This window comes from Myripristis murdjan, chromosome 12, assembly GCF_902150065.1.
Source record: "Myripristis murdjan chromosome 12, fMyrMur1.1, whole genome shotgun sequence".
NCBI classification, from domain to species: Eukaryota; Metazoa; Chordata; class Actinopteri; order Holocentriformes; family Holocentridae; genus Myripristis; species Myripristis murdjan.
The window spans coordinates 18,806,153-18,819,365 of NC_043991.1; the positions used below are offsets into that span (position 1 = coordinate 18,806,153).

At 41.5% G+C, this 13,213-nt stretch overlaps 2 protein-coding genes across 2 annotated transcripts; both read right to left on the reverse strand.

Annotated features, from left to right (window-relative positions):
* Positions 1-261: 261 nt before the first annotated feature.
* cfap53 (cilia and flagella associated protein 53) lies at positions 262-4,649 on the reverse strand. The gene is made up of 8 exons (XM_030065853.1): positions 4,578-4,649; positions 3,599-3,828; positions 3,337-3,510; positions 2,424-2,727; positions 1,655-1,873; positions 895-1,111; positions 626-728; positions 262-515 (listed from the first exon to the last, which is right to left on the reverse strand). The coding sequence occupies exons 1-8, from the start codon at positions 4,647-4,649 to the stop codon at positions 308-310; spliced, it is 1,527 nt and encodes a 508-aa protein (XP_029921713.1). The 3' UTR covers positions 262-307.
* Positions 4,650-7,531: 2,882 nt separating this feature from the next.
* LOC115369283 (dual specificity tyrosine-phosphorylation-regulated kinase 4-like) lies at positions 7,532-12,774 on the reverse strand. The gene is made up of 14 exons (XM_030065854.1): positions 12,670-12,774; positions 11,910-12,039; positions 11,593-11,756; positions 10,178-10,314; positions 9,901-10,041; positions 9,560-9,698; positions 9,292-9,373; positions 8,981-9,153; positions 8,806-8,866; positions 8,559-8,688; positions 8,300-8,418; positions 7,892-8,040; positions 7,796-7,801; positions 7,532-7,678 (listed from the first exon to the last, which is right to left on the reverse strand). Exons 1-14 carry the CDS (start codon positions 12,772-12,774, stop codon positions 7,532-7,534), a joined length of 1,683 nt encoding a protein of 560 aa, XP_029921714.1.
* Positions 12,775-13,213: the final 439 nt, after the last annotated feature.

The window sequence follows — 13,213 nt, forward strand, 5'->3', positions numbered from 1 at the left end:
CAGTTTATCAGCTTGTGCTTCTAAGAATAAAACGGATCATATGATAGACAACCAGCTCTGACACTGGCCAACAAGGAAAATTTTAAAGGTAGGTAGAAAATAAGACAGTCATCATGGTGCAAAACATTTAATTTTTATTCAAAACCACACTGCCTTATAAGAGGAGGAGACCAATGTAGTAGCAAGATATGTTTTGTATTTCACCTAGTAATAAAGTGTTTAGGTGTGTGTCTTTTTCATGTGTACCACCTCCTAGCCAGGCATACAGGTGATTTTCTTGATAAGATCTAGTGCTGGAACTGCAGCCCTATGTTCTTCTAAAGGGGTGGACAGACGTGGTGTGGGAATCTGGCCTGGAGAGGATTTCCTGCATCTTCTTACTGTACTCCTCCTGCATGGCCAGGCCATGCTGGTACTCTCTCTCTTCCTGAGCTCTCTCCTCAGCCTGTAGCTGCTGCTGGTGCATCATCTGGGCCAGCAGATCTGCTTGGTATGCTCTGCTTGTCTCTCTGTGACTGTAAGGATAGACCACAAATACTTACTATTTGTCAGTCTGATTGCACTCACAATGAGAATGGGGGAGAGGAGGAGATAACTGAGAAGAAAGAGTTTCTTTGTGACATACCGTCTTTTCTGCTCCTCATCCAGTAGTTTAGTTTCCTCAATGGTTTTGGCCAGTTCATCTCTCTCCTTGGCCAGCTGAATTTGTTTCTGCATGTTCATATCCACTGTAACACACAAATAAACACACACACAGTCAACCTGAATTACATATTGAATTGGCACACAAGTATTGTGAATCATATTGTATCACAGGGTCCCTTTTGATTTGTTGTTTAAGAGGGTCTAAATCATTTTCCACTCTAACGCTGCCAAGATTTCTCTTCTCCTTACATTTCTGTTGGATCTGCAGGTTACGGGTTTCCATCACGTCCTTCATCAGACGATTCCTGGCCTCCCTCTGCATCTGACTCCTCTTCTCCCTTTTTGCCCAGGTTTCTTTCAGGTCTGCCTCTATTAGCTGTTCTGTCTCTTTCTCCTGTCTCTTCTGCTTTTCCAGCTCGTCAGCCAAGTATTGCCGGTACCTCTGCTGCTCATCACGTAACTTCATCTGAGAAAAGCACATGCACATATACACATACACACAGTGGCCGCTTCATTGGCTGAAAAGTTACTGAGCAAGCACAAGAAGTGTCTTCAGGTTAAACATTTTAAAATATTCTTGAAAAGGTTGCATGTAACTTGATGGAGAGCTGGGACAAAGGCAATTTGGAGAAATAAAGCTTTAGTCAAATAGTTTCAGTTCAGTATTTGTGAGCATGAAAATGTCACTCTCGCAAATTCATTACAAAACAGCTCTTGAAAAGCCTGGCGAACTTTGAATGGAGACTGACTTTGTAATTGATTCACACACTGCACATAACACTGAATACATTCCAGAGGTTTTTTTTTTTTTTTTTTTCTGTGGAGCTCGATTGATTATGGCACTCTGGGGCCATCTAATGGCCACTGGTTATATGTGAACCCAATTTGCTGGTAGTGTGACAATTAAATTCATTTTTTTGTCTGAGTGTAGTTAATGAAAACTTTTACACTTGAGTGCTGAAGTGTAATTGGTTTGATCCATCATGCTCATTCTGTCCTAATTCCCTACCTTCCTCTGAGCAGCATCCTGTTTTTCATCCTTCTCCTCTTTCAGAACTTGCTGCAGGATGCTCATATCCAGTGCCAGCTCATCCTGCTGCTCCTTGGCCAAACGTTTCATTTTCATCCGCAGACACTGACCCAGCTGTCTGCGCCGTGTCTCCTGGTTCTGCAGCTTCTGGTGCTGCTCTCGCTCTTCTTTTAGCTGCAGCATCTCTCTCTGCTCCCGCTGGCAAATACCAAAGAAGTGGGAAGACGGATGATTAATAATTAATGGTAATAATAATGGCTTTATTTATATAGCACTTATCAAAAACAGTTACAAAGTTTACAAAGTGCTTAACATACATAGCATTCCTGGATAAAAACAGTCAAGCAAAGACAAATATAGTGAAATGCACAAATTCAAACAAAATAATAACATAGAACATGACAACATAAAATTTTAAGACAATAAAAAGACCAATTAAAGGGCATGTAAACAATCAGGACACACGTAACAATTCAAGTAAACGCCAGTCTAAAAACGTGTGTTGTTAAAAAGGACTTTAAAGCAGTGAGTGACTACCCTAATCTCCTCTGGCAGGTTGTTCTATGGACTAGGGGCCATGATGGCAAAAGCATGTTCACCCTCAGTCCTAGACCTTGACTTGACTACCAGAAGAAATGAGCCTGAGGATTTTAAAATCACTTCTAAAAGTCTGAGGTAGCCAATTTGGATGGTGATGGAATAATTTCAATTACTGTGTCTTTATTTATAAAGGGGAAAAACGGCACACCAGAAGTTGGGCCTCCTCCTCTTTCAGCTGCTTGGCCTGTTGTCTCTGCTGTTCAGCCGCCTCCATCTGAGCCCTCAGGTAGCCCAGTTGTTCCATGTTGTTCTGCTGTTGCCTCTGCATGTCCTGGCTCTCTCGCTCCTCCTTGGCTTGCCGATCAGCGTCCCACAGTTGAGCAAACAGCCTCTCCTCTTCCTGCTGCTGCTGACGCAGCTGCTGCCTGCTCAGCAACTGTGCAGCACGTTCCACGCAAACCTCCTCCTCTCTGCGTTTCAACTCATTGGCCCGAAGCTCCTCACTCTGTTGTCTGAAATGTTTTAAGAAAACTTAAACATCAATCTCAAAATCCATAACTAAACAAGTGCCAACTTTCAGGACCATACCAGCCATTCTGAATGTTTGGCCCATTTAATACAATTTTCCCACATTTTACCCTGCAACAACCCATTTTTGTAAAACACAACATATATTCAAAATCCCATATAAGCCCTAACCTCTCCATTTTCAAATTTGAATTTTTGGTTAAAAAAAACCCACCTTATAATGTTCTGCTTCTCTGGCTAAAAAAAGTCACAAATGCAAATCCCCAGGGTTTATTTTTCCTGGCAGAGGGACAGTTTCACTCTGCTCAATTTCAAGTCATCAAAACACAACAGTGCAGTGACTTTTGGAAAAACTAATGTGGATGACTTTGCTACAGTGATGGAATACTTCCGAGACAAAAGTTTCAAGTCTGAAAGTTCATTTTCATATCATAGTGAAATGAATGGAAACCAATGGCTGAATAAAAAATAGCAAAAACTATATGGGATTATTGAGAAATACGACTGCTTGCTTTGGGAAGTTTATGCATTTTGTAGATATATTTGGCTAAACATGCAAGATCACTGGAGTGGTCCTTAAAGCAGCTTTCTACCTGAATAGCTGGTCCATCTTGTCCGCAGCCAGTTGCTGCCTTTCACTTTCCCTTCTTTCCTTTAGTGACTTGGCTCTTTCTCTCATTTTAGCTTGTTTTTCCAACACAGTCTCTTTCTTGTCCTCCATCTCCTGCATGAGTTGCTGCTCCTCTGCTTCCAACATGTGACGCAGCCTTGGGGAAATGTGTGAATATTGACAGATAAATGAGCTGTGAGAAACTTGACAGCATATTAAACTGATTTGATAGTTCACAGACAAACCTGTCCCTCCTCTCGTCAGTGCTCATTTCATATTGGCTCATGGCATCTTTGACTTGTCTCTCAATCGTCCCAAGCAGAGCGTGACGTTCAGCCCTCTTCTGCCACGTGGTTTTCAGGTCACAGGTTTGCTGGTACTTGGTGAACTCCACGATTTTGTCTCGGGCAGCCTCCTTTTTTCTTCTTTCCAAAATAAGATGCTCTGGAGGCTTTGAAGAGGAGGACCTTGCTCTCTTTGATAGAGCAGAAGTGAATACACAAGTAATTATGTATCATTAATGTCTGGACTGTTGTTTAGGGTTTCTGAACATTACGTATCATTAGAAAAAACTGGTCACCTAGAAAATAAATTAGTATACTGTAATAAACAATATTAAAATATTTTTTAAAATATGAAGAATTAATCCCACCAATCATCTCTGCAATACTGATCAACAAAATAAAGCAAAAATTGCAAACATTTAAAAATAAAATAAGTATTGCATTAAATATTTAAACTTTAAAGTAGACAAAATTAATTCAATATGTAAGATGACACATTAATAAATAATATTATCAAAGTATTTTTTAAAAATATTAATTGATTTACACTATTTTTTAAACAAAAATTGCAAAAGCATAGTAAAACCATGGTTCAGAAACCATGGTTATACTTTCCAACCAAACCAAAAAATATGTATAGCATAGTTACCATGGTTTTTTACTACAGTGAAACCACTGTTAATGTTCATAAGGGAAACTGACCTGAAACCTCTCACCTTGTAGCTTGTTTATTAGCCCACTGTCTAACGCTAGATAGCAATAAACAAGACTATTTTCAGTCAATTGACCCCATTAGCTAAAAGTACGAAGATTTGGTGGCACATGCCAAATGTCAGTTCAATGTAGGGTTAGTTTTGTTTTGTATTTTACTTCACTTTTATCGAGGTAATTACATATGCTGAAAAAAGTTGACATTTGTAAAGCGGTCACTGTCACTTACCACAGCGCCAGCATGAGGAGTCGGGCCGATGAATTCCCGACATTGCGGCTTTCTTCTCTGACCAGCCAACATTTTCAAACAGAAAATAAAAATCAGTTGGTCTCTATATGCAGGTTATAGTTACTATCACAGCTGTTAAGCCTGCCCTTGAGTCTCACATGGACGCGATTTAGTGTCTCTCTTTGTCGGAGCTGCTCTTCAGTTGCCTTGGTAACGAAAAACAGAAGCGCAAGTACAGTGACAGCGACGCCTGCTGGTGGACTGCAGTAATGACAAAAAACATTCATTTTCCCATTGGCGACAATCCTACCTCTGACACTGACACCACTACTACCAGTACTACTGCTGCCACCACCACTACTACTACTACTGTTACCACTGACACTGACACTACTACTACCACTACTACTACTACTACCACCACTACTACTACCACTGCCACTGACACCGCTACTACTACTACTACTACTACTACCACCACTACTACTACTACTACTACTACCACTGCCACTGATACCACAACTGCTATTACTACTTCCACTACCACTGCTACTACTACCACTGACACTGACACCACTACTACCATTACTACTACCACTACTGCTACTACTACTACTACTACTACTACTACCACTACCACTGGTACCACTGCCACTGACACCACTACTACCACTACTACTACTATTACTACTACTACTACTACCACTGACACTGACACCACTACTACTACTACTACTACTACTACCACTGCCACTTACACCACTACTACCATTACTACTACTATTACTACTACTACTACTACCACTGACACTGACACCACCACTACTACTACTACTACTACTACCACTGACACTGACACCACTACTACTACTACTACTACTACTACTACCACTGCCACTTACACCACTACTACCATTACTACTACTACTACTACTACTACTACTACTACTACTACTACCACCGCCATTGACACCACTACTACTACCACTACTACTACTACCATCAACATCATCATCATCATCATCATCGTGAACTTTATGTATATCACACCCTCTAGTGTACACCTAAAATGCAGCTCAAAGTGCTTTACACAACAAAAAAGATGTAAAAGTTAAGAAAATGAACTAGAGTAAGTAAAATAAATGAAAAAGATGACAAGCAAAGACAAAAGGCAGCTTAATGTCAACAAGGAAGACATTACCAAACACAGGTGTTCAACGCAACAATAAGATATGGTAAAAACAAAGAAAATATGTATCTATCAAAAATTACTTTGACTGGAGGATTATTTTGGCCATAAATTAGGTTTTGGTCACAATAGTTATTTCATTCAAACAGTGATTTCAAGCTGTTAGTATTATTCTACAAAACGAAAAAATCAGCAATGTAAACTCCTCTGACCTGTTCAACACATTAAACACTACATTACAGACTTTCAATTAACCCTTTCAATTAGTGATTGCCAGGTTGCCTGTTGTTAAGCTGCAGAACCCAATCTGAAGTGATTTTGCTCCAGAGAGCCTGATGTGAAAAGGCATTGTGGTATTTGTTCTGTATTAACATACTGGAACACTAACAAATAGATTCAAAGTGGTCAGACTAAAATGTGTTAAAATAAGCATTCATAATTTGGTATCCTAACACTTTCTAGTGAATGAAATTTGAGTGAAATTAAACTATTCAGCATCATTCCTGCTCATGCTGTGCTGAGAAGGAGAGTCTCATGTCCTTGAACACTGAAACCACAATAGACAAAGTTGCAAAGACCAGTGCACAAGCATTTATTGATAATTCGTAAGTCACTTATTGTGTTATTATTGAGGGACACAAACAGCACTGTGTGTCAAGTTATTACAGCCATAAATCTGTAATAAACATTGTGTTTAGGCACTTATTTATTTATTTAGAGTGTAAGGCTTAGAGCATTATGGTGGCAGCACAGGATGACCAGTCCCATGCTCAATTATGAGACTTAAGTTGTTGCTGCAATATTTGGGTTGATACCACTTTACATTTTTTTTTTTTTACCATCTTTAACCACTTAAGAATTAAAAAAAAAAAAAAAAAAAAAAAAGGCCCAAAATCACTTCAAAATATCACAATAGGACACCAAGACCTTGGGGAACACCACAGAAATAGTGGATGGCAGCATTCTGTTTGGAAATTACTCAGAAACTTCCCGTTATGCCTCTAGTCATGTCTGTAGTTTGTGGTTGTAAAGTCTCATGAGCTCATTCTATACAGTGACACCAAGTTTGTGTCTGGTCCTGGTCCTGATGTTGCTGTGCTGCAGGTTCCTGCTTGCCAATCGTAAATGGCTTTGAAAAACTAAGATTGCTACTTTTACCAACAGGAAGCTTGGCGTAGACTCTCAAACTGTTCATAGACTGATCATGAAATCAGCATAGCTGCTCTGTTTGGGTCAGAACAACTTTATTTCACTTGTTCTGCTCTTCAGCTCCCCTCCTGTCAGTGGAGGACGATGGAGGCCGTCCTGAATGGCTTTGGACACGTCCTCTCTCTCTTGCTTTGTCTGCAGTGTCTGTGGTGCCCCTGAGAAACAATACAACTGCTGGTAATGAGGCTCAAAAACAGACATTCACTTGAAACAGGTTCAAGATAGGAGCTACTCGGCACACACACACACACACACACACACACACACACAAACATACACATACACACTTTATTTAACTGCGGCAGCTCATCAGAGTCACCTTATTGTGCCAGTGGTACTTACATTTTGCGTAGGCTGTTTTCCCCTCTCAGTTCTTGGCCTTGACCTCGGCTACTTTCTTTTCACTGGCCGTGAAGAACAAAGCTAAGAGAGATAAGGCTGGGGAAGGTGCCGGAGCCGCAGGACCATGCAAGACCTCCTCATCATCCTCTCTCCTCCTTCCTGTCCTCCCACTCCCTCTCACCCGCCCCCCGCCACACCCCCCGCCCCCCTGATTTTATTTCCCCTGTCTCCTCCATTGGCCCCTGGTCTCTCCTCGGCCTTTCTGCTCCCCTCCTGTCAGTGAAGGAAAACAGAGGCCTTCCTGAAAGGTTTTGGCCATCCCCACTTTTTCCTGCCTTGTCTGCAGTGTTTGTGTTGCTCCCTGAAAAACAATGCAACAAACTCAAATCAGACTCAAAAACAGATATTTGCTTGAAAAAAATTCCCTGCCCTGTGAGAAAATGTGTTTATAAAGCAAAATTCAGGACAACTTTCTTACGCTGATCTGAAGACAGGAGCGACAGGATCACACACATTGTTTACCTGCAGCAGCTCATCACAGAGTCAGTCACCTTGTTGTGCACATGGTACTTACACGTTGAATGGGGTGTCTTTCCTTCCCTACTGTGGAGATCTTGGCCATGACCTCGGTTACGCTCTCTTTGATGAATGTCAGCCTCACAGGTGGCATTTTTTCTCTTTTCAGAAGACTGCCCTCCTTCCTGTACACATGTGCTGTGCCAGCTGTATGACAGTAGCAGGGAAGAAGACAAACATGTTATTTTTGTGGAAAAAGACTGGACCTGAGGAGCAACAGAGCTAACATGGGACTTAACATGCTGAGCATCTGAGAGGGGATGGTCCTCTGCAGCTCCAGTATAGCACTGTGGGCTACTGTTTCAACAGTAGGCACCACAAGTTTGCACAGAAACATCAAATGATCAACACGTCGGCATACTGATGACAGCTGAGTAAAAGCTTGCTTGACAGAGAGTCCTCCTACCTGATGCTGTGTTGTCTGCAGCACAGGGTTTGGGTGTGGATTTTGGGGTGTGGAGCTGCCCCTGAATCCATGCATGCTGCATGGCTTCCTCTGGTGTCATGCGCTCCTCTGGTTTAAATCTAAATAAAAATACGTATGCTGCCATTGCAGTCCCACATTTTCTAAAAGAAGCTACAGATACTCTACAAAATATGCAAAGATATTTTTGGAAAAAGTCTAACTCCAACAAAGTGTTTCTGAAGGAGTGCAGTGCACCTACCGCAGGCAGCGCTGAATGAAATCCAGGAAGTTAGCGTCCGTTGTCTTCAACAGGCTGGCCAGGTTCTTACTGCCAGGCTGTCGCACAGCGCCATTGTTGTTCACTATTTTTTTGAGGAAGCCTTGAGAGTCTGCACTCAGGACATAACGACAAAAACACGTATTAGATATCTGTAGAGGAGCACAACGTCATAAAGGTGACCAGCCAAGAAACAATCAAAAGACTTTTATATAGTTACTTTGCTCACCGTAAAACCTCTCCAACAGGCGCGCTCCCCGCAGAAGCTCCATGGGAGGCTCACCCAGCACCTGGAACAAAAGACATTCAAACCCACTGTAAACACTACATCTCGATGAAGACGTATTTTCTGCAGTCAGTGAAGTAGCAAATGGCCTCCGGTTGGTGTTTGACATCTGTGTTACCTCCATGATGCAGCCGAACTGGTCATTCCAGTTATCGCCATCAAAGAGAGGGCTGCCGGTGTGGAGCTCAGCCAAGATGCAGCCCAGGCTCCACATGTCGATGGGAAAGCTGTACCCTTTTGCCAGAAGCATCTCTGGAGACATGTACAGCCGCGTCTGTATGCATTTCTGTCCTGAGCAGGAGGAAGAGGAAAAGACACACACTGGTTAGGCACAGTAGCTTTTCAGTGGCTTCGATTATACAACATTTTTAAGCATGGCTCATTTTAAAATGATGAGAGCAAATGCTAAAAAAAAAAAAAAAAACTCACTTTTTTTTTCTTCAAAGCAGCTTGCTCCAAAGTCAATCACCTTGACGTGATTGTGGTTTTTGTCTGACATCAGGATGTTCTCCTGAAAAAGACATGACTAATTGTGATCAGTGTCTTAGCTGTAACACATCTTAGTGAGACTGAGACTGAGACTTGAGTATTTCAGGGCAAGGAGTCAAGACTCAGTGGGACACCCAACACTTGCGGCTTATTTGAATTATACAAATGGATGGTTCCTCTGTCAGAGTTGACAACTAAAGGCTCCTACCGGTTTTAGGTCACAGTGGATGATCCCCTCCTTCCTGAGCAGCTGCAGGCATGTGAGCAGGTCTTTTGCAAAGCGCTGCACCTGAGAGATGCTGAAGCCTTGAAGGTTGTTCTCCTTCATCACTGTGTACAAGTCTTTGCTGGAGGAAATGAGATTGACAGACTTACTTTACCTTTTGATCACAAACAATGTCCACAGATTCTTTAATTATTCTTACGTGGGGAAAAAAATGTTCCGTCAATAGCATTGGTGCAGACTTTTTACTTTCTGTAACTTACAGCCCATCAAAAACAAAGCCAATGAATTAAAAAAAAAAAAAAGAGATTATTTTCTGAACTCACCCCAAGAGTTCAAAGGCAATGCAGAGGTGGTTGCGAAAGTAAAAGTGCTCCTTCATATGGAGGATGTTGGCCGTGTTCTTCTTGTCTTTCTTCCCCAGTGCATCTAAGATCTTCACCTCGGCCATGGCCTCATTATGGATGCTGAAAACCACAGCGATACAATGTCAGTGAGCAGATCATCTGATGTCCCGAATGAATCCAAAAGCATACCACCCCAAAGAGGGTCACATGTGTTTTATATGTGTCTGTTATTCTCGAGATTGAGAGAAAGCTTCACCTCTTATCATTTCGAATGACCTTGATGGCCACAAGCGCCATCGTCTTGTGATCACGGCATTTGAGGACCTGGCCGTAGGCGCCTCGACCGATCTCCTCCAGCACCTCAAAGCGGAAGGCGATGTGGTCTTTGATGACCTGCAAATAACATGTTGATTCCTCAGCTGGTAACATAAACCAGACAAATATTCATCTCTCAGAGCAACGCTTCTAAATGTCCTCATCCACTCTGTTGTTGGGAAACATTTTGCTGGCGTTTTGTCATGTAAATAAAAAATTATAGCATGCAGCAGTCTGAGAAGAATTTTATCCTGTCAGGCTAGCTGATTAGCACACTCAGTAAGGTTTTACATTGACTGCAGAGGTGCCTATGCCTGCTGTATATTTAATCTGATGTTAGTTATTTGTAATAATGCAGATCTTGTCTATGCATGTTGTTATTATGACCTTCCAGGGGAATGCAGATGGAAATTAGCTTTTAAGCACAAATGTCTTTGGTCCTAAGGATGCCAGTAGTTGAGATTGGTTCTTGAACTACCAGAAATCAAATCTGTTTGATACATCACACACCATGGCTGGATGATAAATCAATATTATATCAATATTGAGATCATTTCTTAGATTTTGGATATTGCAATATTGTGATGTGGCATATGTGGCAGACATGTTGTCTGTTCCTGGTTTTAAATGCCGCATTACAACAGATGTAGTTTTCTGAACTGGTCAGAATATGATAGTGGTTCACTTCTTTACCTCTACCAGCCTGGGTCAACAAATCACCAAAGACTTTTTTCAAATAAAAAGCCTCTTTTATGTAAATCTCATGAAAGCATCAATAGTCATCCCTACAATATTGTCACAATATTGCTATTGAGGAGTTTGGTCAAACATATGGTGATATTTGATGTTGTCCTTGATCAGCTCCACAGCACACGCTGGTTCTTACTGAGATTCTCACTTGTAAAATACAGTACCAACTCTGTACTAGATAAAAATATTGTTCTGATTGTAAAAGTTTGAGCATTCCCTGATCCATTCTGTCGGCAGCCTTCTCTATACCTGCTGACTCGACTTGCCTCTGCATCATGTCTCAGATTTGCAGCTCTTCAACTTCCCACCATGCTCTTAACAAGAGCATTAATTATGTAACCTCCAACACATTCAATGCATTGTCACAACGTTTATGGGTTGGAAAACATAAACAGAGGGGAGTATTCTTCATAGAGTATGTTTTGTGAGAGGGAGAGGTCAGTTAACCTCATGGTGAATTAAAGTAAGTTGGAAAAAAGTTGTTCATAATTGGAATTGATTTAATAGGAAAGGCTTGATAACTTATAATGTGTCAATTATTGAATAGTATGAGGGAAAAATTCAGTTTCAACTGCTTAAAAGATTTGTGAATAGTTCAGTAGTTACCATTCTGTAGTATCCATTCTCTGTATCATATCCAGAGTTAAAGGATAAGGACTTTGATCCCTGGATCTTCTTGGCTTTTTGGCCCAGGTGCCAAACCTTTTTGTAGCCCTTGATTTCCTTCTGCTCAAACTCTGTCAGATATTTCTTGAAGAACTGCAAGACATCTGTATGGAGAGAAAAAAAACTTTTTTCAGAGCTCTTTCTCACCTTCTCTCTCTATCTCATGTTCGCACCAAGAAGTTTTTAAAGTCTCTTAAACATGTATTTATACTTGGGCCCTTTTGAACAGTTCCTTGTCCTGATGTGGGCTCACTTACATGCAGGGGACTTGGGCAGAAGTCGGTCGAAGGATCTGTCATTGTCCTGCTGTTGAGGACGCTTGGCATTGTTCATGCACACAGACTCTGATGGCAGCGAGGGCAAAGTGCTGTCCCTGCTGACAGTAGTCTGTGCATTAAAAAAGACACAAAGATGATGTAATTACACAGTAAGACACAAATTCAGTCCAGTCATTTGGGGTGAGACACTCCTCCTCATGTTTGAAAACCATTCACTACAAATCATGTCTGTTCTCTGTTGAGAGGCATTTCAGTATCTGGGGCCCCTTGCTGCTTTTGGTCTCTGTATTTTGTCTGCTGGTACGTTTTCTTCTGTAATATGACTGGATTGCTTTAGTAATTTGCTCGCATGGGTCGGCACCTATTGCACAGCTGTCCGGCCAGAGAGGGGCCTCTGCTGCCCTGCTCTTCTTGTGGTAAGCTTGAGACTGCTGTATTTTTTTTCGCTCTGAATAATTTTCCAAACTTGAATCTTCTCCTGTGGCTCCCAAAGTGGGCTCCATGACAAGGTACCCATGTCAAAAGTCTCCAGACAAAAACTGTAATAATTTAATTCCCTTGAACGTTTATTTTTTATTTACGAATGGCCCATGTGTGTGACTCTCATCTCTATTATTTCCTCCTGGCATCTCTGTGCGACTTCAATATTAAATCAATAAATTTGACTCGGGTCAGTGCGATCGGCGTTTGCGCTGTAAGGAGAAAGGGGGAAAAAGAGAAACAGCTGAGTGAGGCTTACCTTGCTGTGATGAAGTGGGGGCAGTCTGTTTCTCAGAGGATTCTCCGGCCTCTTTGAAAAGACTACACTGCTAATTTGAAGCGAATCGCACAAGTTGCTGATCATGTTGAACAAACGTGTCTCTCGGTGAGTTACAAGTGTTAGTGCTCTCTCGTCCTCTGTCTCGGCCTGTTCACTGGAGCCGGGCTTTATGACGGAATAATGATGCATAGCTAATAATCCGAACTCCGAACACCTGGAATAATCTACAGACACTCTACAGCAAACACCTCACATATCACAGGAACATAAAAAACATGAATTCCTAATCACAAAATATTGAAGCCACTGAAGATAAAAATTACCATCAAGTTGGAAATGTCATTTTAGGAGTCCCAACACGAATACTGTAGGAATATTATAGCGATTTGTATTCAGAGTTGTACATCAATTTTCCTCTGCCATGTGAATCTCCTGTTAAGAAGTGGAGCCAGTGACATATTGTTCATTTACTCAGTGATAATTTCCACAGGTGATCAGAGAGGCAGCAGTTTAGTGTGAGTTT